Below are 23,380 nucleotides of genomic sequence, written 5' to 3' on the forward strand. Positions count from 1 at the left end.
GAAAACAAAGTTCGAGCTCAATTCTCATGCCGCCACATTATTAAAAATAAAAAACAGAGTTCTCTCGCTTTACCACGTCATCACTTATATATTACAGAATTTTTTTTATTAATTTTCAGTAGAATATATATATATATATATATATATTAGAACTCGGGGAAAGGTAAAATATGCGAATGTATTTTCAATAGGGGCATATTGGTGGAATATAACCGGAAAGTTTTTATTATTAAGTAGAATATATATATATATATATAATAGAATTTGTGAAAGTGAAATATGCAAATTATTTTCAATAGGGGCGTATTAGTGGAATATAACTGAATATAGCATAATAAGGGCTTTGTTATTTGCATGTAATTTACCATATACTATATCAACGGTGATTTTGAAATTCCACGAAATCTTGATATATATCACCATAAAATAATATTACTTTTATAAATATATATATGTATGTACAGGGGAAGCAAGAGGGGTAGCAGAACCAAACATATATGTATCTCTATATATAATGCTAAACCTCCTTTTCCCAGTCTTCTCCAAGTTTTTGTTTTTCTCGGTTGAATTTCAATTTGTTGAATGAATTTTTCAATACAAATTCAAAATTGATTGTTTCGATATTGATTGTTTTGACATTATTTCTATTGCAGTAATTGTAAGACTTTTTTTATTTATATATACCTTGGATGTTTCTTCTTTTTCCCCCTTCTTCTCCAAGTTTTTATTTTTCTTGGTTGAATTTTGAATTTTTTAATGCCAATTCGAAATTGATTGTTTTGATATTGACTATTTTGATAGGATTTTTATTCCAGTTTTAGTATAGGGCTCGCTTCAATAACTGTAAGACTTTTCTAATTTATATAACTTATATTTTTCTTTTTTATTTTTATTTCATAATCTAATATAAATATTTTCTCCGTGCACTTCAAGCTCAATAACTTTATTTATTAATTCTTATTTTTTGATTGAATTTTGATTTGTACAATAAACTTTTTAATGTAAATTTCAAATTAATTTTTTCGATATTGATTATTTAAATTAATGAAACCTTTATTCCAATTTTATTATGGTCTTGCTTTAGTAATTAAAGATCCTTCAATATTTGTTTTTAATTTTTATTTTATAATAATTCAATTGAGATCTTTCATTCATCAATTTTAAGTTCAATATTTTTATTTATTTATTTTTAAGGTTAATAACCAAAAAAAACAGAAACTTTTCGCATTTTAACTATTCTAACACAAACTTTTTTCCTTAATCTAAAAATGCATAAATTTTCGATTTGATAACAATTCTAGCACGATATCAAATTTTCTGTTAATTTGGACGCAATCGAGGTCATAGAGGGCGCTGGAGATCTCAATCGGGGGGGAGGAGTGTGGCCTGAATCGAGGCCCCCATCCCCTTACAGGTGAAGCTACAACCCCAGCCATTACCCCCCGATTGGGGTTGTCGGCGCTCTCCCCCCGATTGACCCTTATTTTTATTAAGTTTGATTTAAGTAGTCATAACAATGATAACGTTAATATTGATTTTTCCTATCAATAATCAACTTCATTTATAAGTGTATATTTTGAGTTTCACCTCCTTTTATTCAATACATGATCCAATAATTATCTTAGATTGTATAATATTGAGAAAAGATATTTCATATATTTCTACTTTATATATTTGTGTATATGTATATTAGTAAAAGTGATAAAGGAATATACTTAGTATCTCATATTTTATACAAGCATTCTTACTTTATAAGGATTAAAACTTAATTTTTTAAATTTTCTTATCATAAATCGTTTTCACGCAAGTTCTGCATATTATAATGAAAAAATACTAGATTAATTTCTATAGTTTGTTGTTCTTTTTTTCTCAATTCTTAATTTTACATAAAATTCAATCATATATATATATATATAATTTATATATAGTCGTATAAATATCAAATTTTACATTATTTAATAATACAAATAAATTTTGATATTTTAAGTTTCTATTTTCAAGTTTCTTAATTGTTGTCTGTGCAATGCGAGAGTCTTCAACTAGTTTTTTATTATTTAAGATAATTTATTTTCATTACAAGGGAGGCCACATGCCTAGTACAAGAATATGAAAAGCAAAATAAATTGAAGCACCGGTAGTCATACCGATAATAATCAAACCTCGAATCTCTTGATTTTAGGGTAAGGATGTGTACCCCTGCATCACACTACACCTTCTTTCTCAATTAAGACAATTTATTTATCATTTGCTAATAAACGCGGGTTATGCGATATTATGGAATGGCTAGATCATAGCTGAAGAAATCTAGAAAATACAGGTTACAAGATTCACTGGGCCGACCTTTTGCAGTTCAAACTTTGGCCACAAGAAATCAAGAAAGCCCGAAAATAGAACTTAATAACAAGTATTCATATCATCATGGATCTATTCGGAATGTCTCGTGCTATAACCGATCACTTACACATTGGATAGCAATTAATACTGGACAAATCTACCGGATTAATTTTCTGTAAAAGGAAAGAGCTGATCATCCGTTATCTCCTCTTTCTTCATCCTTATGTATCGGGGAAATTCGTGTTACAGAGTGTGTCATAGTTCATGCAGCAGACAAAGTAGTATTTGCAGGACTGGTATTAGGGTCGCCTTGTCCAATACTTGTTAATGGAACTACTTTCGAATTCTTCCTGTCTATACCTTTCCGGAGAGAAAACTTAGTCCTGAACCCCTTCACCAACTCGGCTAGAACGGCGAGCACTGCAACAATGCCGGTGATGATGAAGAGTCCACTGAAGCTGCCCACGCCGAGGCTAAGATTGCGTGAAGAGATTGTGGCCCCGCCTTGGTTTGATTCCTCATCCTGGCACGATGAACTCCGCCACAGATGGTTCTTACTTTCGATCTCGTTCATCTTGGTTTTGTCTTGAGTCACATTCAAGATCGCCCTCGAGAAGTATGAGACGAGGGGTGACCCCCGTGGAAATGCCTAACAGTTGATGTACATTGGCACATTAAATCCTTAACTTAGTCAGCATCATATGTTTGTTCTGCATAAGATGATGAAGTTATACAAATAACAGGGAGGAGCGGAGAACCTACGAAACCAAATCCATCATTCTTATATGTCGGTCCCACCATCATATATTCATTGCAATACTTCCCGAGAAAGAGTTTGATGTAGGGGGTCTCGGCAAAGATGGCTGCAACTCCGCCATTCCCGATCCCGTTAGACAGCGCCTCGTGGTACTCCTCGGCAGAGTTGAGAGGAACCAACCTTGACTCATAGAAGCCGAGATCCCGAACCAGAAGTTCCCGGACATAGGAACCTTTTTGGTATCCAACATGGTGATGTTTCCGCACAAGCTCTTGCACATCCACGTATTGTGGCTGCAGCCGTTCAACTGTCAAGAGCGAGGCCAAACTTGCTGTGTAGCTTTGCGTTATGATCAGCAACAGGAATATCCACACTGCAAGGACTAGCCTCGTCCGATTGTTTACCACCTTTTCCCCTGGGTCAATAAAACTTAACAATTTCAAGTTTTTATCACAAATTGTTTGGCCATGTTAGTGCTTCCATTTTAAAGGCACTAAGGACGTTCCCGGTTAGGAAGCCCAATAAGGATCGAACTCATCAGAACCTAGTGGTTTCACGTAAAGAGTTCTTGGTTACTACACACCGAATCCCAAGGTCTGTATTGCATCTAATCAGGCCAGAGAAGGCCGCATGGAAAGGAACGTGGATGAGAAGTGGCAGCACTTAACTACTTATTCGGTATGAGGGAATGCATATGGAATGGAACGAAATCAATCAATAACAAAACAAAGTTCACGCGTCCTTTATATGACGAAAATATATTCTCTATGCCCTTTCCATGTCCTGTACCCAAGCATGACTTTGCGAATGATGAGTTAATTAATATATAGGGGGAAGTCAGATGAGAGGCCCGGAGATCTTACGATGAGCAAAAACTAGTGTTGAGAAGGAAAACCAGAGGCTGGTGCTGAGTTGCTCACTCCTGGAACCACCAAAGTCTTCGTTCTGGTGGCGGCCTTCCAGAAAGTAGACGATGAGGCCGGTTAAGACGAACGATAGTCCAATGGTTAACCACAGGTCCCAGCTCAGTGGCCTCAAGAAGATCCACATGTTCCTCCTTTCGTCGTCCTTGATTGCGACAACCATCGACACCCCAGATTCCGAGTAAGGCAGCGTGAAATCCACGTAATTGGAGCGATTCGCTACAACAGTTATGTCCCCTACCACAATGTCGACTTTCTGTAATGCACAGAGACGTTATTTTCAAGATTTAACCTGCCTGGCCTCTTTTTCATATATATCAGAGATGTATATTTGTTTGGCCTCAGCTCCAGAAATAGTAGTTATTACCTGAAGTTTGATCTGGTAAAGCATCTCATCATAAGTTCCGGCAGACTGTCTACTTGCATTCATAAACGGAACAAATTCGTATGGTATGTAGAAAGGCAACGCGTCCACCACAGCTATAAACATGTCATACGAGAAACCAGAGTAGGAAGGAACACCCGTTCGCTGGTCCCAGTGTATCTTGAAGAATTCACTGAAACCGGTTTTAACAGGGACCGCTATCTTCATCTTTGTATCCTTCAGGGTAGGCATAACCCAGCCCTTGGGTTCCTTCGGGGTTTTTCCGGGCCACAGAACCGGTTCTAGATCATCTACGGAAGTTGAGTAGTACTCTCGATTTTCTTCAGTGCGATTGCTCAGAGTCTGTGAAGTTGCAGGAGATAAATTAATCTTTTAGGGCCTACTAGCTTGGAAGTAATGAGTCGAAAATACGGAATTTACATTCTTTAATATGGAACTGATGGAGCGCACCTTTGAGAGGCCATGCTTCGGGGTCCAATACCCAATGATCTTTTCCTCGTTCCCAAGCACATTAATGATTTCGAATCCAGAGGGTTGGAGCTGCCCGTGAACCATCTCAAAAAGCCCAGAAAGACCATAGAAGCTGAGATTTATGATTCCTTGTAGAAGCTTAGGGCCCATCTCTGAGATTCCAGTGTCCGAGAAGTTGAGTGCTGCCATTTTTCTGTTCTTGCTTGGCCTAACATACCGCAATTGATCAGATGATGTCCATTGCTTCTCGGCTACCATGGCTAATGCCCAAATAGTGTCATAAGCCCAAAGAGTGAAGAGATTGACTGTCTCAGAACCACTGGTGGGGGAGATTCCATGAGAAATATTCAGTTGCTTCTCCATGAACTTCTTTAACCTTTTGGACATGGGGACATACGGCCTCACGCCCACCACACCTTGCATGGAGCTCATGGCTGTGGAGCCAACTGGATCGAGCAAGGAAGACAGCCCATCAGTCACGATCCACACGCTCTCCTCGTTCAGCATCCCGGCCTCATTGGCAAGGACAAAGAGCCGGGACCCAAGTGTGGCGGTCATGTGGACCAGGAATACCCTAGTTGACATGGTCATCACCTTGTTTAGCTCCTTCAAGATGTCAATATCTTGGGCAGTTGGATGGATTGCACTCCTATAGGGAACCTACGCACAATCAAGAAGCAAATTCGGCTGGTGCTCAGTCTGATAAAGAAGTTAAAAGAATTTTATAAGTCGGTTCTTAGATAACCTCTGGATGATACGCATATATATGTATATATATTATATATTATACATATCAATCGAAATCTATACATTGACGCGGAATAGTTAATTTCCAAAGAGTGACAAAAGCTTTCCATTGAAAATCACAAGGAATATAATTTAGCCCCGGAGCGATGATATATAGTACTTACTCGAGTGTCAATATTTTGGAAGGCATCCGTCAAGTAGGGAATCAGGCCGTTGCCATAGTCGGTGTCCTCGTAGATGGGGACGATCTCTCTCCAGCCAAATGCTTGGATGAGAGCAGCTATTGCTTCCACTTGGGAGCAGTCATCATAAGCTGTCCGGACGAAGTACCGGCTTTGGGTAGGCGAAAGGGAAGGACTTGTGGCCGAGAAGGATATGATAGGAACCTGAGCTTTGATTCCAAGGTCGATAACGAACTTGGCTTGCGAGGACCACTCTGGCCCAATTATGGCATGCACTTCTTCATTTTGCATCAAGTCTAATGCTGCAAAAAGCGATCAATCCATTAACTTGATGGCACCCAAAGAACCAAGAGAAGATTGATTAATGTAAAATCTAAATTATAGTATACCTGCTGAAGCTGCGAGAACGACATCATTTTGAGGATTCCTAAAGTGAAGAGACAGCCTCGTACGATAACTAGGATGGGCTTCATAGAAATCCGACAGTGCCGTATTGATATAGCTCGAGGCGATTCTCCCCATAGTGGCATTAGAATCCACAAGTAGACCCACTTTCACCCTCTCCTTCCTTGACAGGTCTCCTTCAGCTGCCATGGCAGGTCCACCCGAATTAAAAACTAGCACGACGATGCAAGAGAAAATCGCCAAGGTCGAACTCCGACTCATTGCTGTCATATGATCGATCAGAACAAGGAAGATATATGGGATGTGAATACTGCGAAAACTATCACAGCAGGAAATATGTGTGTCTATACATATAATTATATATAGCTTGCGTCCTTCTCTTTATTTCGCAATATGAATTGATATGCCAATGAAATAGAACGAATATTGGAAGTTACTAAGCATATTGACTTGACCATGAATTCGAGAGTGTATATATATAATATAATGCATATATAGTATCTGCAATAGCTTGTACACAATCTATCGGTTTTTTTTTTGGGCCAAGAAAGTGTATACACAATTAGCAAATTAATTAAACTAAAAAAGTTTAATTATTAGTCTTCACAATAAATTAATTGATGATGTAAAGAAAAAGGTTTTAAGAACGTGGCGGTCGCAAAACTCAACGGGATGCCATGCCACGAACCTTCCTGCATTGATCGCAGTGAACGACAGGCTAGGCATTGACTTTTACTTTGGGGAATGAATTAAGTATAGAAATATATATACATATATATATATATATTTATACGTATGACTTCCACGCGAGTAGCTAGGAATGAAAGGAAACCTACATGTCACGGTTGTCACCTAAAACGATTGATTTAGTCTAGGGGCACATTTGGTTCGTGAAAATTTCTCCTCTCTTCCCGTCCTCGACAGTTCCCGTCCTTGACTTTTACTTTGGGGAATGAATTAAATATAGAAATATACATATAATATATATATATATATATATATATATATATACGTATGACTTCCACGAGAGTAGCTCGGAATGAAAGGAAAGCTACATGTCACGGTTGTCATCTAAAACGATTGATTTAGTCTAGGGGCACATTTGGTTCGTGAAAATTTCTCCACTCTTCCCGTACTCGACGGTTCGAAGTTTGATCTGGGGGGATTTAATTGAGCAACTGAGCCGGCGCATGGCGGACTCGAGGGTGGAGGGACGACAGTGGTCTAAGGAACCCAAGATCGAAACCATGTTGTTGATTATAGTCTGGCTTTCCGCATTGCAGCAACTACCCTGTCAAGGACCGCCCTCTTGGCCAATGAATCCATCCACTAATGACTAGTTGTGAAGTCCGTGGGATGAGAGGAGTCAAACATGATCTATTATCCTTCTTCTTCTTTTTGTCATTTTTGTTGTATACGAGACATATACACGGGCCATGCCCACCTTCTTTTAATTTAAAAGAATGTGTGAGAATATGAATTAATATTATAACAAATATAAAGATTAAAATTGATAAAGAGTTAATTAAGATTAGCACTAAAAATTTTCAAAGGCCCCCCCATTCCATAGTTCGTCCTCAACTAAGAAGATCAGCCAAAAAACTTCTTTTTTTTTTCTTTTCCTTTTTGGGGTGAGTTCATAATCATTTTCTTTGTTCGAATGAAAGCTGCAGAGTTTCAACATGCCCATTGCTTTTCTTCCATATATTCAATCAGCCGACACTAATTAGGTTTGGCAATCTCTCAAATTGATGATCCTCCGGTCTCATGGCGTTTTCTCGGTGTCGAGAGATATCAATCCGAATAAGGAATTCAAGGTACGAACTCATAAATCGAAAATGGAAATCAGAAAGGAAATATTGAGAGAGAGGTCAAGGAATTAAATTTGGGATCGATATGATAATAACTCTCTTATTTTTTCCATTAGTACCATCGATCACTACCTTCAGACACGAACGTCTTTACATCATCAATTAATAACTCTCTTATTTTTTACAATAGCTAACAGCCTATCTCATCAATCACCGCGCGCACGAACGTCTCCCCCTTCAGACATCCTGAAAGTTCAACAGTAAAAAAAAGAAAAGAAAAGAAAAGGGAATTATTGATCAGATTGGGAAACATAGTTTATAATAAGAACTAATGATGGAAGTTATAATCGATTGCTCGGGGTGGGAAAGGTTCTTACAGGCCGCTTGGTAATTAATGATAATCTTCTCGAGGTGGATCTGAGGATTGGTGATCTTGTCGAAGGCCGGCTTCGAGAGCTGGAGGGTGGACTGGCAGGGGGAAGGGCATCGATCGACGATGGTGACCTCGACTGAGCCTCTGCACGGGGGTGCCCGACCAAAGCTGGGCGGTCCTAAGCAAGTGACCTTGAATTTCTTGCCACAGTTACTCCCATTTGCCCACACGGCATCACCCGCTGCTGCCACCATCTCCCCTGCCCCTGTGATGCCTGAACAATCCGAGCCTGCACCACGTTCCCGCTAAAATTTAATTAATTAAGGACCACATAGAAGTACAAATACCATTATCTATTAAAAAAATAAAAAGGTACAAACGAGCATTGTTCATGCACGGATACATTGATATATACATATAAAATCTACAAATTGCAGATATAAGCATAACATATATATGTGTATATGTAATATATATATATATATATTTGGATAAGAGTAGAGTTTTTTTACGTTGATGAGGGGTGTAGAACGTAGCATCTCCGGACACAGCTGAAGCCTTTGAGACAAACAACGAGAATACTGCGCTCACTACGGCCACTATCAGCAAAATGTTAATCTCCATGGCGATGATCTCTCTGACCAGATCTCCTTTCTTTCTTCTTAATTTTAGTCCTCAACATTTTGTTGCTATTTGTTTTGTCCTAATTCTCTTTTGTTTGTTCAATTTTGCCTCAAAGTTAAAAGTCTATCCTCATAGTTTTATCTCTCAATTTTTTGTAAAGAATACCGACATGACATATTTTGAAATATTTAATTTTAAAAATTATAAAAATAAATTAATAACAATTAAAATAATAACATGAAACATGCAAACCTACTCAAAATGAGGAATATATAGCCTCAACTTGGGTGGTGCTAACTGTTAAAAAGAAGAAGGAACCTTGAGAGGAAGAGAGACGACTTAAGGACAACGTCGTTTGCCACCGTCAAGTCCATCACCCCTAGGTGAGGTTTTCATAGGCAAACACCTATAGATCATTCAGTACGTCTCTCTTCGTAGCCACAGCCACCATTGTACCTTACTACATCATTCGTTGTATCAAGGGTTACCATGACCTTCTTAGTATGCAACGGCCAACCTCACAAGTTTAACTAGTGGCTACTATCACCTCTATTTTTTTCTAAATTTTCTCATTTCTTTGTTCTCGGGACTCTCATCTGAGACTGTTGGTCATGCCCCCAACGTGATTTTTAAAATATTATTTTTTAAAAAAAGTTCATTTGGTAGTTTAATAAAAAAAACTAATAAAAAAAGAATATTTAATGTTAGGAAATTTTGAATTGAAAAAAAGAATTATGACGAAAGAAATAACAACAAAAGACTAAGGATCAAAATTAAAATTTTCCAATAAAAATTTGACAAAAGGATGAAATAAAAAAAATAATCAAATGCATTCGATGAAAATGAAACAAGAAAAAAGAAAAATATTGATATAAAAAAAAGCATTAAAAAGCAAAAGGAAAAATGATTGAAACAAAAACATTGATAGGTATAGATTGCTAATTATCTTATTTAGGAGGCATAACATAAAGGATAATTTTCGTGTATATTTAGTAAAATGTCACGTACAACTCTCCTTTAAAAGTATGACGCTAACACCTTATTTTTACTGAGGTGGCAACTTATGTGACAATATGTCAACATATTTTGCTACCATGCCTTTTTATATGTTTTTATTTGGAAAAAAAATATGAAAAGCGAAAAAATGGAAAAAGAATCCAGAGAAACACATCGCTTGTTGAGGGGAAGGGCTCACAGTGATTCACTCCATCCGTTGTCATATGTGCAGTCGCTAACTATGTAACCTCGCCTGGTGCGATGGTGGCCTCTAACCAGCCCCCCATGTCCCCAATTTGTCTCTCTCCTCTCTCTCATCAATGAAAGTCGAAGAGAGGAGGAAGGTTGATCTGCCTTGTGGTTGGCTCATCAGAGGCCAACCACCACCTTATTGGAGGTTAGCTGCTGATGACTCGCAGTGGGGATAGGTGGCCTTCGACAAGCCACCACCACCATCGCCTCGATCTTCCTCCTCCGAGGACCTCACTCGAGGTTAGGTTTCCTCCAGCGAGACACCGTCGGCCCCCTACCTCATATGACTACGTATTTCTCTTCTTCTTCTTTGTTTTTTTTTTTGTTTCACTTTTCATATTTTTTAAAATAAAAAAATAAGTAGAAAGACACATCAATAAATATGTTGATATGGTGCCACATAAGCCCCCACCTTAGCAAGAATAGTTGGGCGCCATTGTCATATTTTTAAAGAAGAAAGTGTGCAAGGCATTTTATAAAATAGTAGGTGGTGTACGCGAATTTATCATAACATAAAATAACTTATTTGGACTTGTTCTGATGGGACTAACCTAGAATATTTAGGTGAAAGATGGTTGAAATAAGGTGTTCTTTAAATTAAGGGGATCGATATGTACCTCGATCACTTGTAATGCACTAGAACCGTGTCTTCCTTCATGCAGGATGAGTCCATTTATATCATAAGAGACATAATCAACGGTGCCAAAAAATTTTTTCTTTTATTTCTTTCCGGACTGATAATGCAATGTTCTTCTGCAAAAATCATGTATATGTACATAAGCTATTAACGAACCACACGTTAATCACTTCAAGAAACGTAACATGCATATCCATTATGAGAATATTTCCAGTAGCATTGGAAGAAGGCATCACGTTGCCCGATCTCTGCATAGTCTACTATAACTATATTGCCCAAAGTCGATGGCTATTAATTTTAACTATTGCACAATTTTCTGCAATTGATTTTCAATTTTGTTACTATGTATACACTTCTATGTATATGACGTCCAACTGAAGAAAACGAGCCGACCGACAAGACAAGACTGTGGTCCGGTCCAACACACTTAGCCCACAGATTGTAAGAAAAGGCTTCCAGTTCCATCCAAATAAATATCTCTCTTTAATTTCTCTACGTATTCTCCCAGCATATTATATTACATAATTTCTGAACTTACTACAAGAACACAATTCGGCAGCTTGCTCCTTAATATTTTGTGTTTCATGGACCGTCTAATACTGTATTATTATGATAACGAAAATAATCCTTTCCCCTATTTCCCCAATATATATATATATATATATATATATATATATATAAACCCAAAAAAAGAAAAAATCTACCCATCAATTTCCAATAACACTATGTAAGTCAGAGCTCACAAGTCAATAATTTAATTTACGTTTAGTAATAAAGTTGAGTTTCGCTCTAAATATTAATGTATATATTTAAATGAAATTATAATAATAATTGAGAAAAATATTTGTGAGAATTTATTATTAAATTAAAAAAAAATAAAAAAAATAATGATTATATTGTTGAATTGATCAGAAAATAGAGTATGTGAAAAATATTATTATGAAAAATTAAAGAAAAAGATAAAAAAATGATTGTATTATTTAATTATAAAAATAATAAATATTAAAAAATTAATTATAATATTAAAATATAAAGATAATTTATTATTAAAAAAATGTAATTTATTGGGTTATTAAATTAAGGTAAAAATTTAAAAGTAAAGTGGAGTATAATTCGTAAACAAACAAAGTAATATTATTATTGTCTGGCTAGCGGCCACGGCCTTCTCCACTTCTCTCTCTCTCCTTCCCCGTTTCCTCTTCCGTTTCCCGATGCCGCCTTATCTCCAAGAGCACGATGACGCTACCTCCACCGCCACCGCCTCCGACCACCACCGCGGCGGCGGCGGGGCCACGGCTCCCCAGCCCCCGCCGCCGAAACAGAACCAGAACCTCCTCTCCCTCCTCCTCAAGCCCCTCATCATGGCCATCATAACCACCCTCTTCTTCCTCTTCCTAGGCTTCGCCGCTCTCATCCTCCTCCACCTCTGCCTCGCAGGGGGGCTCCTCCACCGCCGCCGCGCCACCCACCACCAGCTCCCCCTTCCCGCAGCTCCCAACCCGGCCATCTCCCCCCGAGACCTCAGGAATCTCCCCAGATTCAAGCACCCGCGGAACGACACCCCGTCGTGGGGAGACCAGAACCCGATCTGCGCTGTCTGCTTGGAAGATTTCAGGCGGGGCCAGTGGTGCAGGGAGCTCGCCGCGTGCGGCCACGTATTCCACCGGAGCTGCGTGGACGCGTGGCTGGTCAAGGTGGCCGCCTGCCCCGTCTGCCGGACCCGGGTCCATGCCAAGCCGGATTGCTCCAGGTCGTGTACGGACAATCGGGGCAGTAAGCTTCAACTTTGATCGTTTTAGTGTGAGCAACAGATAAAAGGGAAGTCTCTGGCTTTTCATTAGAGAGTTGTAAGTTCTTCAAGCTTCCATTTTTACTCCCCTTCTTTTTCCTCTTTTAGGGTTCCCTTTCGACTGAATCACTTTAGTTTAGTCCTCCGATAATCTCTTTCTTGTAAAAAAATGTTCTGCTATGAAAGGGTGTTTCTGTTTTCCAATTTTCCGATGTTTCTTCTCCTAATCAGCCGAATTGGAACTTCGCAATTTGAATTCTTCAATTTTCTGTTTTCGGTTTCACCGCATCAGAGGTGACTATGTATGCGACTGGGCATGCTTAGTTAAGTCATTTGATCTCTTGAGCCAACAACTGATGATGGTTTGATCAACAACTTGCTGTAATGATGCCATTTATGAAGGAAAATGGTTGTCAAGTTGAAATATTTTGATGGGCAGGTGGGTAAATTTTCCTTGTTAGTGAGCAATTGCAAGTGAATAGTGATCATGGGGTCTGCGATATCTGGTTCTGATTTCGATATTAAATTCCCGGTATCGTGTAGTTGTGTTTGTAAGAGAAGTTATGTGGTTGGGGGGAAGAAGCGTGGGAAGGGTGGGTTTGTGGTTGGATTGGATTTTAGATGCCCTTTGTGTAGTTACACCTAATGCTTATCAATCACACCTTAAAACTACCAACCGGTGGCTAAGTTTGCTAGAACCGTTTGTCAACCCTGAACATCGGATTTGGCCTTACTAAACAAACGGGCCCGTACCAAAGATTCTGACGTTTCTCCATTGGTAACTGCTTGGGACCATAGATGATCTGAAGAGCCTGAGAAATGGCTGGAGTTTGAGCTAGAGGGTGGAACAACATACAACTCAGCTGCTGAAGCAAGGGGATTCGTCTTCGTCCTGTCGGATTCATCTTCAACTAGCCATTTCCAACTCTAGTTGTTGGTCATGCTACTGCTAGCATCTCAGCTGGGGTGTTATTCGTACGTTGACAACTTGCACAGAGTTTTTGAGGAGTAGTCTCTGCAAGGCAATGGAAGTCATGGTCTCTTGCTGGCTAGATAATGGAAGTCGTGATCATGAAGAAGAGTTAGGGCCGTTTTCTGACAGATTTGGAGTCTGTTGAGTTAACGAGGCTTTGGCATGAGTATTCCTCTATTTGTTTCTTCAGGAAACGGCTTTCTAACAGCCACCTGTGTCCCATGATGATCCACAGTCGGGTTGGAATGTAATTCTGATATCCAGAGGAAAGCTTGGGTGTCGAAGAAAACATTGCAGTTGTGGTATTTGTTGCACTCGCTCGGGCATGTTTGTGCATTTACTCGTGTTAGGTTTCATACTGAAAGTATGTGATTCGGCTTCTTTATGATCTTAAGATTTGATTTTGCATCTTTATCTTTTGAACTTTGCTTTGAATTCGCGTAATGCCAACCCAATTGGACCTAATGCCTACTCGAATGCTGGCTTACCTTGGCCATAAAGGGCAAACAATCACATTCTTTCTATATAATTTATTCAATAGACATGAGTATACATAGTTAGAATAAACATAACATGTGTTGGTTTAAGTGATTTAACGTGTATAGGATTTCAAGTTCGATTTTTTATGAGTAGAGAAAATGTACACCATAAGAGTTTTATTTTTTAATGAATCGATTTCACTTGAACTACTGAATTAATAGAGAGCTAATTGCGCTTCTGAGATTTCAATGTGCGCACAAAAAAGAAAAACCACAAACTAGATGCTGCGAAATTCCTTAAGGCGGATTTGGTTGGTCCACGTGGACCAATGATGACGTTGTAATTTTTTATCCATTTCAATTTTTTTGCCCTTTCGAAACAAAATTACGAGAAAGAGCAAAAAAACAAACAATTAGATTTAATCAAAAGAAAAAATAAAAATCCGAAACAGTGGCGCAGAATCGGCAAAGAGACGAGTACGGCTCTGCTGCCGGAGATGGTGACCACATCTCTATTACCCAGTAGCCATGGGAGCTTCTTCCCTTCTTCCCCTTCACCTCAAGTGATTCCACTTCGCTCTGCGACCCCTCTGTATGTTCTTTCTCTTTCTCTGTCTCTCTCTCCCCTCCATCCCTACCTTCCTTATTCATTTGCCCTTCTTAAGATTTCTATTGATTTGCTGGGAGACTCTGCAAAATTTCGTCTTTGGGTTTTGCTGTCATCTGGGTTTCCTCGGACCCAGCTCAGGGCCTCAAGATAAGGGTTGATACTCGAAATTTGTGAAATTTTGTCAATTGGGTTCTGTTAGCACATCGCCTGGTATCGGTTTACCAGCAAAAGGAATCATTTTTGTTCTCAATTCTTCGACCATGCATTGCCATATCCTCTTTAAGTAGATGTTGGATCAGTAGAGCTGAATTTCAGGAATGGAGCACCTAGGGGGCAAAGAAGTTCCTTATGGTGATACTGATTCAGCTCTGCAATGTGCATCCGATAATCTGATGGGATAACTGTTAGTATTAACTTTTGGTTATTTGAAGAGAATGAATAATTACGGTCAGGGATGAGTTTAATTCTACTTGTCTCTTGAGTTCTGATCAGCAGCTGCTGATTAGGAGGTCCGAGTAATCTAGCAGAATATGTTTAGCTTTATATTGTCACAGCTCTTTCCCATCATTTTGGTTCTATCTGCCTGTAGAAGTTTACAGCTGTCTATGAGAGCATGGCATTTGAGCATTATTGTATCTTGAAGTTTTCCGCTGGAGCTCCTACTTCACAGCAAAATGTGGATATCTTGTGGCAGCTCAATCTTAATACACCGCCTAATTTGGCTCGGTTAGTTTAACGCAACAGGATGCTTAATACAGATAGAGAGCCCTTCTATTTTCCAGTGAATGGAGTAAGCAATCAATTTCATCCCTGACGTATGCAAGTTGCATCAATCGGGTCCCTGAAAAAATGTTACAGCACTTAATAGCTAAATACTTAATGGCAAACTCTTATAGAGTCAATATTAGCCTAAAAATTTATATAGACGGATTCCTGATATCTTAAGAAGCTACAACACTTGGCAGCTCGTAATTTTGTTGCACTGTTTGAAAGATATTGCTCTCCGAAATTTTTGTCTTATGAGTGAAAATAGAATTTCAACCGCATTTTTCTAATTTGTTTCTTTGCTTTTTCGTTCGAAACTTGATCCAAAGTAGTAGTGCTATGTATAAGCTTTCTATAGCCACGAAGAATACGAGAATCGGAGGTTCGAGCAATGAGAACAAATGCTCCAAAGTCAGCTCAGAGACAAGAATAGTAGAAAGGATGGAGAAAACCAAAGGGACTTTTTTTATACAAAGAATTGATGTTGACATTAACCAAAATAATGTGACCAAGGAAGGACGAATTGATGTAATCAAGCGGAGGGACTAAAGTGATGTGATCAATAACGAAATTGATGAGCCTAATTACTAAATTGATATGACCAATGACGAAATTGATACGATCAGGGACCAAATTGATGTAATATTTTTCTAAAGGATCCGATTGATGTAACTTGCATAAGTCGGGGACGACATTGATCGGTAACTCTCAGTGAATGCTTCATCTGTAGTTAGACCAGTCTCAGACAAAAATCAAATCTTCGTGTGTGTATATTTATCATTTTAATTTACCAGATTCAGGTTGAGAAAGCTACAAGATCCCATTCAGGTCATCGACAGGACCAAGGGCCAAGCTTTCCGAGTTTTGGCCAATCCTAATGTACGCATCACTCCACTGCTCCACTTGCACCATGCTAATATAGTTGTTTCGTTACAGTTGGGTTTTATCTTAGTCCCTGACTTATATTAAATGATGTTCTATTGTTGGTTGTAGTATGTGTTCCATATATACAGGATAGAGAATAACTTGCTCTGTCAAGCTTTCTGAATCTTATGTGATGAGCCTTGCTACCTTTTGTGTGTCCTTCTTGATGATTTTTAGTGTTTGTATTTCCATATAGGTGTCTTCGGGAAAAGGAGATTCTATCAAGGAAGTAATCATGGTTGACCCTTTGGAGGCCAAGCGGTTAGCTGCAAAACAAATGCAACAAATTCAGGCAAAAGAAAATTTTAATGTGAGTAATCCAAGCACGGACTATTGAACAATCAAGAAGTAGGTTATAGGTTAATTGGAAAAGAAAATGAATAGGTAAAGTATAAAAATTACACTTGGTTTAGTGCTCTCGGTGACTCTGTCATCAAGCTTCCTTGATTCAGGGTTCCTCTCAGTAATTAGAATGTACTGCTGTCTGTGCCTCTAGAGAAAGCGCCAAATCGAAGCGATAAACGGGGCATGGGCTATGATCGGTCTAACGGCAGGATTGGTGATCGAAGGTCAAACCGGAAAGAGTATGCTAGGCCAGGTAATTCCATTATAATAGTTGGATTTACTCGTTTACAATTTTACATATTATGTGATTGCTGGGAAGTTCGATTTTGGGTCAAGAGACAATTCGCGCTGATGAATTCGGTTAATTATTTGTTCTCTTTCAGTTGGTTGGTTACTGGGATGCTGTAGTTGGATTCTTCTTTCGGTAGATGGTCTATGGTAGCTTGGCTCTTTTTCTTCTACGTTGCTGCCTCAGAGTTTCGAAGGATACAACATCAGCAAGTATCATACACAGTTTTCCATCTCCTCAGCAATATATTGGACATTTTTTTGTTCATTCCTGATGCCATGTACTAGTCTTGTAACTCAAGTAGCTCCTCTTTCTCTCAAATATATTGTTAATATTACATATTTACAGTAAGTCTTGTTAACTTCTCCTGGTCGGATTTGTTTTTTTCCCCGCACGAAGGAGTTGGAACCGAAAGAAATGAGCAGTCCTACACACTCTGATTTACGGCACATGGAAGACTAAGTTGTATGAGACAATAGACCCGCATAAAATGTATTGAGTGATCCAAATCATGAAATGGCCTCACTTTTGACTCTCAGACAGATGGAGACAGTATTCGAGGATTTAGCAACACGACACCGAAAGGAGCATGTAGGTTACAATTTGCATTGCCCAGTGCACAAGATAGGTCACTTGTCCATCTTGGACCATACAGGCCTACGGCTCTCCGTAAATTTACTTTTTTCTTTTTTTCTTTTTTTGATGAATATCTTACATGTTTTCCAAGTATCTTGCTCATCTCAACATCATCCCTCCCGTTAGGCATTATGTTCAATTCACATGTTAAAATAGAAAATTAGAAAAAGAAGGGAAAAAAAAAAAAGAGTTTGTTAGAGCTAAAGCAAGATTTTTGTCGGCCCAAAAAGTCAATCCATTTCCAAGAAGTCGACTGGGTCGTTATGGCCCAACTCGAAGATGAAGACAAAGTGCGGCGTTGTCGGGGAAATGTATTCCAGCCCTGTGGAAATTACTGTCTCAAGTCAACGTTTCCCCTTGACTCCGGCTCTCGATCTCGCTCTCGCTCTAACAACAACGATATTCCCCGTCTGTCTTACAGAGAAGTAAAATGATGGATAATCAACAAGCTTTAAAATTCCATCTTTCCTTCATTTATTAATGATTAGTCGGGTTCCGGACAAGATTCCAACTTGTTCCTCTCCGTTTGGCCAGGCCTCTCCTGGGTCGCAACCCCCTCCGCCATCTTCTTCAGCTCGATAAGCACGATTCTTGGATCCCTTATGGGGCTGCTGGTCTCAGTATGTTAGGGTTCTTGCTGCTGCTGTGTTGAATCAAGATTCGTTCAACCTATGGAGCTGAAGAAGGAGAAGCTTGTCAGGTAGTCAGCGATTTTGACTCCTTTTTGTCGGTTCCCATTTTGTGGGTGCGCTCGTTTTGATGCCCGAGTGTGAAACTTGCACTCTTTGTGCTTTATTTGGGAGCTAGGAGGGTTGGGTTTGGATTTTTTTATTTTTTTTCCTTTTTACGGGAATATGCTAGATCTTTCATCTTTTGTTGTTCGGATTTGATCTATTTCTGCTGCATCGACGACAGTCATTAAGTTACTGCAGAATTGGGACAAACAAATTCCTGTGATGGTAAAATATAAGAATTTGTTTGGGGAACTTCTCCAGCTGCGGTGCCTCTGCTAGCTTATAAATGAGAAAGATATAGCTTTACCTAAAGAATGCAAGAACTTTGGAACTATTAGTCAATGCAGATGAAATGAAATCAAATGTTGAGTACTTGAATGGTTTAGCTTATCTGAGGATGGTCATTCAGTCCTCCTGAAGCAAAACTTCGCAATTGATGTATGTTGTTTCAATATCTGGTGAGGTCTGTTGTATATTTGGTGACCGTCAAAGCTTGAAGTTGATATCATTTTGTTTCCTGGAACGTCTAAGTTGTGTAATATGTATGGATTTAATAAAGTCTTGGGTTTCTCAGAGAATCGCCTAACAATTATGGTCAAATTTGAGCAATTGATTTAGGGGATCTCAACATTACACTATGGTCTCGCCCTGATTCCATTTTCTGGAATGTTCAGAAAGGTTGCTTCAAAGTGGAATGGTTTCGAAAACTCCTGGGGGCATAATGTTCTCATGGAAGTTGATATTTTTCTTTCAGTATTTCAGTGATTATTTTATTTGTAATTTTTCTTTTTTGCAGGTTTTATTCTGATGGAAAGAAAGGGGGAAGAGATCAGTCTCCAGAGGTGGAATTGCTCTCTTCTAAGTACAAATCCTCAGCATCCTCGATGCTAAAACCTGAAAATGTGTTACTAGGTGCCCGATATAAACTGCCTGACACCTTCAAACCAGGAGGAGGAAGTAAGGTGTTCCCTGAGGAACTTGCACCATGGAGGAAAAAAATCCTCGATCCGGGAAGTGATATTGTTTTGATGTGGAATCGGATTTTCATTTTCTCATGCTTAGTGGCACTCTTTGTGGATCCACTCTACTTTTACTTGCCGACTCTGGAAGGGACCACAAATAACTTCTGTGTGAAGACAGACTACAATTTAAGGATCGTGGTCACATGTTTTCGGACACTTGCGGACCTCTTTTATTTGCTTCACATGTTTATAAAGTTCAGAACAGCATATATTGCCCCGAGTTCTCGGGTCTTTGGGAGGGGAGAGCTTGTCATGGACCCAAAGAAGATTGCTCAGAGGTATATTAGGTCGGACTTTTTCATTGACCTCATCGCCACATTGCCTCTTCCTCAGGTACTTAGCTCTATGATTTTTATTTTTATTTTTGCTACATATTCGAAGACTGACTAAAGTGTGCAATGGGACAAATTTATGAAACAAACTACTAGCGGTTAAAGAAGTTAGTTGGTGGGGGTAAATTGACTGGCCCCTCATTCCTCCCGTTATTCCATCAGTGGCTGTTGGGATTTTTGTTGTATGTTTGGATGATTGCCATTTTAGAAACTCACTAGAATGTGTGCCTACAACTTTGTGTATCGGAAAGTCACAACCAATGCCCATATGTTTCTGTTTGCAGATGGTGATATGGTTTGTTATACCCGCTACAAGAAGTGCCCGAACCGATCACAACAACAATGCCCTCGCATTGATTGTCTTGCTGCAGTATATTCCTCGTTTGTATCTGATATTTCCACTGAGTTCCCAAATCATTAAAGCCAATGGAGTCGTCACTAAAACTGCTTGGGCTGGTGCTGCATACAATCTGCTCTTGTACTTGTTGGCCAGTCATGTAAGTGCATATTGTTGCAATTCAACTTCTCTTTTTTCCCCCCCTAATGAAACAATTTGAACTTCTTTTATAACAATTTTGTCTGTTCTGTTTGTGCTCAATATACAATTGTGGCGAACCATATCATGTTTGCATAAGCTTTGCTTTTGTTTATGCAGCCTTTTTGATGTGTTTCTTATGTTTTATTCAGTTTCAGTCCAGTCTTATCTGTGAAATCTAGCTTCCAGCTGAAGATGGTGTTAAAAGTATACTTCATAAATCCTGTTGATATTGGATATGCCGTCTCTAAGCCCTTAATTTACCTTCATAGTTCCCTTGTTTTAGTTTTCATTGGTCTTTCATTGCATGCATTCCCAGAGGCTTTTAGAGTAGTATACAAATACAAGTCTCCATCTACCAGTTGAGAATTTAGATTTATGTGCAAGGGTCTTACATTATCTTCACTGAAAATATGTAATGTTTAAGTGAACAACTGAAGACAATTTTTATTTTTTCCTGCTTATTCTCAGGTTTTAGGGGCAGCATGGTATGTTATATCAGTCGACAGGTACACTTCTTGCTGGAAATCGATATGCAGAAAGGAAAAGTCCCCAACTCCATGCCTTCTCCGTTATTTGGACTGTAATAGCTTCAGCCACAGTGATCGCCAAACATGGGCTGATACTACAAACGTTTTCAATAATTGTAACCCAGACAATAATGCCACAACATTCAAATATGGGATATTTGAAAATGCTGTGACAAAGAATGTTGTCTCAACCAATTTTATTGAGAAGTATCTTTATTGCTTGTGGTGGGGCTTGCAGCAGTTGAGGTAATATTTCTGTATTCTCTATTGCATTTATTATTATTTTTTCAGTTGTGAATTTGATGTCAAGGTGGTAGTAGATGGCATATTGATTATTATATTTTTCTTAATTTATTTTTTCAGTTCATATGGTCAGAACCTTTCGACAAGCACATTTATTGGGGAGACATCATTTGCCATACTAATTGCTATACTGGGTCTTGTTTTATTTGCCCATCTCATTGGGAACATGCAGGTACCGTCAACTTAACTCTTTACCCACTCTTTCTTTGCTTTGTTGTTATTCTTGTTGTTCTTATCATTATAATAAGTTTTATTGGTGATGGGCTCATTGTGGGGAGTCAAAGTGATGCTTTACAAGCCCTTCAATCTTGGTAAATCTGGGCCTCTTTCAGAAATTCTTGCAGGTGGCCCCATTAGGTTAAACTAAAGGCTATGAAGGTTAAACATGATTCGTTTTGTACAATATTTTCTTCAAATGAGCTAGAGGTAGCAGAATCCACATATTGAAAGTGCAATTATACTGACCTTCATGATGAAATGTATCTGGTGCTGTGTCATTAAACCAAATTTCTGTATCCAACTCCATCACTTATACATATATTTATTATGACATTTCTTCTCAATGGACAGACTTACCTTCAGTCGCTCACTGTGAGGCTTGAAGAATGGAGGCTCAAGCGGAGAGACACCGAGGAGTGGATGAGGCATCGCCAGCTTCCTGAAGACCTGAGACAACGGGTTCGCCGATTTGTTCAGTACAAGTGGCTTGCAACTCGAGGAGTCGATGAGGAAACAATCCTTCGTGGGTTGCCTACTGATCTCCGTCGCGACATTCAGAGCCACCTTTGCCTAGACCTCGTGCGCCGGGTATGACTTTCCATTGCTTGTGCATATAATTCTGAAAACTGGAGTTGACACTGACTTGGAACCAGGCATTGGCTCGTCTGGCCTTGGGAAGATCGGTCTGCTATGAAACCTATGGACAGGATTGTAGAGAGCATGAACTGGCCAGTTGAGGACAGTCAAACTGAGCTAGCTGTTAATCAGTCTCCTCGCTTTATTCAAGTTTTCTGTTTTTATAAAGCTAGCTGGATCTATTGAAACTTGATTGAACCCATAAATCCATGGACCATGGACGGTTGGTTCATTTTCAGCCTGGCTTTTGAAACTAGCTCTAGCTGATGAAGCTTCATTATAAATTAGAGATATGGTCAGTTTGCAATTTTTAAGTTGAGTTGGTCCCTTTTTCTAGGTACCATTCTTCTCCCAGATGGACGATCAGCTCCTTGATGCGATATGTGAGCGACTTGTTTCTTCACTGAGCACTGAAGGCACTTACATTGTCCGTGAGGGGGACCCAGTCACTGAGATGCTCTTCATCATCCGAGGCCGGCTCGAGAGCTCCACCACTAATGGAGGCCGCACTGGTTTCTTCAACTCAATCATACTGAAACCAGGAGACTTTTGTGGGGAGGAGCTCCTCGCATGGGCCCTGCTACCAAAGTCGAGCCAAAACTTGCCTTCCTCCACAAGAACAGTCAGGGCTCTTGTTGAAGTTGAAGCTTTTGCTCTAAGAGCCGAAGATCTCAAATTCGTGGCCAATCAATTTAGACGGCTCCACAGCAAGAAGTTGCAGCACACATTTCGGTTCTACTCCCACCACTGGAGGACTTGGGCAGCTTGTTTTATTCAAGCAGCTTGGCGGCGGCACAGGAGGAGGTTGCTGGAATGTAGTCTTTCCATGAAGGAATCATTTTCATATGCAGAGCAGGAGGCCGATGAGTCGGGATCCGAACAAGGGAAAGAGGAGAATCTATCACGTGCTGGGTCAAACTCCACCTCAAATTCTTCTCAGGCAAAACTGAATCTTGGGGCCACAATTCTGGCTTCAAGGTTTGCTGCCAACACTAGGAGAGGAGCTCAGAAGCTAAAGGATGTAGAGATGCCTAAGCTGCAGAAGCCTGAGGAGCCTGATTTCTCTGCTGAGCCCGACGAGGATTAGCCAGTCAGGTTCTCTTGGGGCTTTTAGCAGAAAATTAACCTTCCACGGAAAATGGAAAGATTCCATTCTTGCTAGTCACAGTTATCCAAGAAAAGCATAACTAAAGGTTTTAACCAGGGACTTTCGGGTGTTCTTTACCGATGTTATTACATTTCTCCAATCCTGAAATGTAAAGGAACTGTTGCTCTTGTACAATTCTAACGCAAAACCAGATGTCATATAAATACGTAAAGATTAGAGTTTTCTCTGGGATGGTGATGTTTCTTAGCCTGATA

At 39.3% G+C, this 23,380-nt stretch overlaps 5 protein-coding genes across 11 annotated transcripts; 3 read left to right on the forward strand and 2 right to left on the reverse strand.

Annotated features, from left to right (window-relative positions):
- Positions 1–2,388: 2,388 nt before the first annotated feature.
- On the reverse strand, positions 2,389–6,530 carry LOC116199124 (glutamate receptor 2.7-like). 2 transcript variants are annotated; one of them, XM_031529418.1, is made up of 7 exons: positions 6,189–6,529; positions 5,782–6,101; positions 4,850–5,530; positions 4,382–4,741; positions 3,955–4,270; positions 3,097–3,506; positions 2,389–2,983 (listed from the first exon to the last, which is right to left on the reverse strand). In XM_031529418.1, the coding sequence occupies exons 1-7, from the start codon at positions 6,472–6,474 to the stop codon at positions 2,597–2,599; spliced, it is 2,760 nt and encodes a 919-aa protein (XP_031385278.1). In that variant the 5' UTR covers positions 6,475–6,529; the 3' UTR covers positions 2,389–2,596. The 2 variants fall into 2 exon arrangements, with proteins under 2 accessions (XP_031385278.1, XP_031385279.1); XM_031529419.1 differs by having other exon boundaries at positions 2,738–2,983; positions 3,093–3,506; positions 6,189–6,530.
- Positions 6,531–8,312: 1,782 nt separating this feature from the next.
- On the reverse strand, positions 8,313–9,012 carry LOC116199389 (EG45-like domain containing protein). The gene is made up of 2 exons (XM_031529724.1): positions 8,901–9,012; positions 8,313–8,677 (listed from the first exon to the last, which is right to left on the reverse strand). Exons 1-2 carry the CDS (start codon positions 9,010–9,012, stop codon positions 8,313–8,315), a joined length of 477 nt encoding a protein of 158 aa, XP_031385584.1.
- A 3,011-nt stretch (positions 9,013–12,023) lies between these two features.
- LOC116200233 (RING-H2 finger protein ATL56-like) lies at positions 12,024–14,044 on the forward strand. Its single transcript, XM_031531038.1, has one exon. It carries the CDS (start codon positions 12,109–12,111, stop codon positions 12,685–12,687), a length of 579 nt encoding a protein of 192 aa, XP_031386898.1. The 5' UTR covers positions 12,024–12,108; the 3' UTR covers positions 12,688–14,044.
- A 508-nt stretch (positions 14,045–14,552) lies between these two features.
- LOC116200234 lies at positions 14,553–17,461 on the forward strand. Of its 5 annotated transcripts, none has more exons than XM_031531039.1 (6): positions 14,579–14,730; positions 15,338–15,474; positions 16,308–16,392; positions 16,634–16,747; positions 16,934–17,035; positions 17,166–17,461. In XM_031531039.1, exons 2-6 carry the CDS (start codon positions 15,362–15,364, stop codon positions 17,208–17,210), a joined length of 459 nt encoding a protein of 152 aa, XP_031386899.1. In that variant the 5' UTR covers positions 14,579–14,730; positions 15,338–15,361; the 3' UTR covers positions 17,211–17,461. The 5 variants fall into 5 exon arrangements, with proteins under 5 accessions (XP_031386903.1, XP_031386902.1, XP_031386899.1 ...); XM_031531041.1 differs by having other exon boundaries at positions 16,314–16,392; XM_031531040.1 differs by having other exon boundaries at positions 14,585–14,730; positions 15,341–15,474.
- Positions 17,462–18,004: 543 nt separating this feature from the next.
- LOC116199427 (cyclic nucleotide-gated ion channel 17-like) lies at positions 18,005–23,357 on the forward strand. Of its 2 annotated transcripts, XM_031529771.1 has the most exons (8): positions 18,005–18,132; positions 18,242–18,407; positions 19,238–19,796; positions 20,080–20,292; positions 20,802–21,106; positions 21,224–21,335; positions 21,734–21,970; positions 22,356–23,105. In XM_031529771.1, exons 2-8 carry the CDS (start codon positions 18,379–18,381, stop codon positions 23,103–23,105), a joined length of 2,205 nt encoding a protein of 734 aa, XP_031385631.1. In that variant the 5' UTR covers positions 18,005–18,132; positions 18,242–18,378. The 2 variants fall into 2 exon arrangements, with proteins under 2 accessions (XP_031385631.1, XP_031385628.1); XM_031529768.1 differs by lacking the exon at positions 18,005–18,132 and having other exon boundaries at positions 18,139–18,407; positions 22,356–23,357.
- Positions 23,358–23,380: the final 23 nt, after the last annotated feature.

The sequence above is a fragment of the Punica granatum genome, chromosome 3, assembly GCF_007655135.1.
Source record: "Punica granatum isolate Tunisia-2019 chromosome 3, ASM765513v2, whole genome shotgun sequence".
Lineage (NCBI taxonomy): Eukaryota > Viridiplantae > Streptophyta > Magnoliopsida > Myrtales > Lythraceae > Punica > Punica granatum.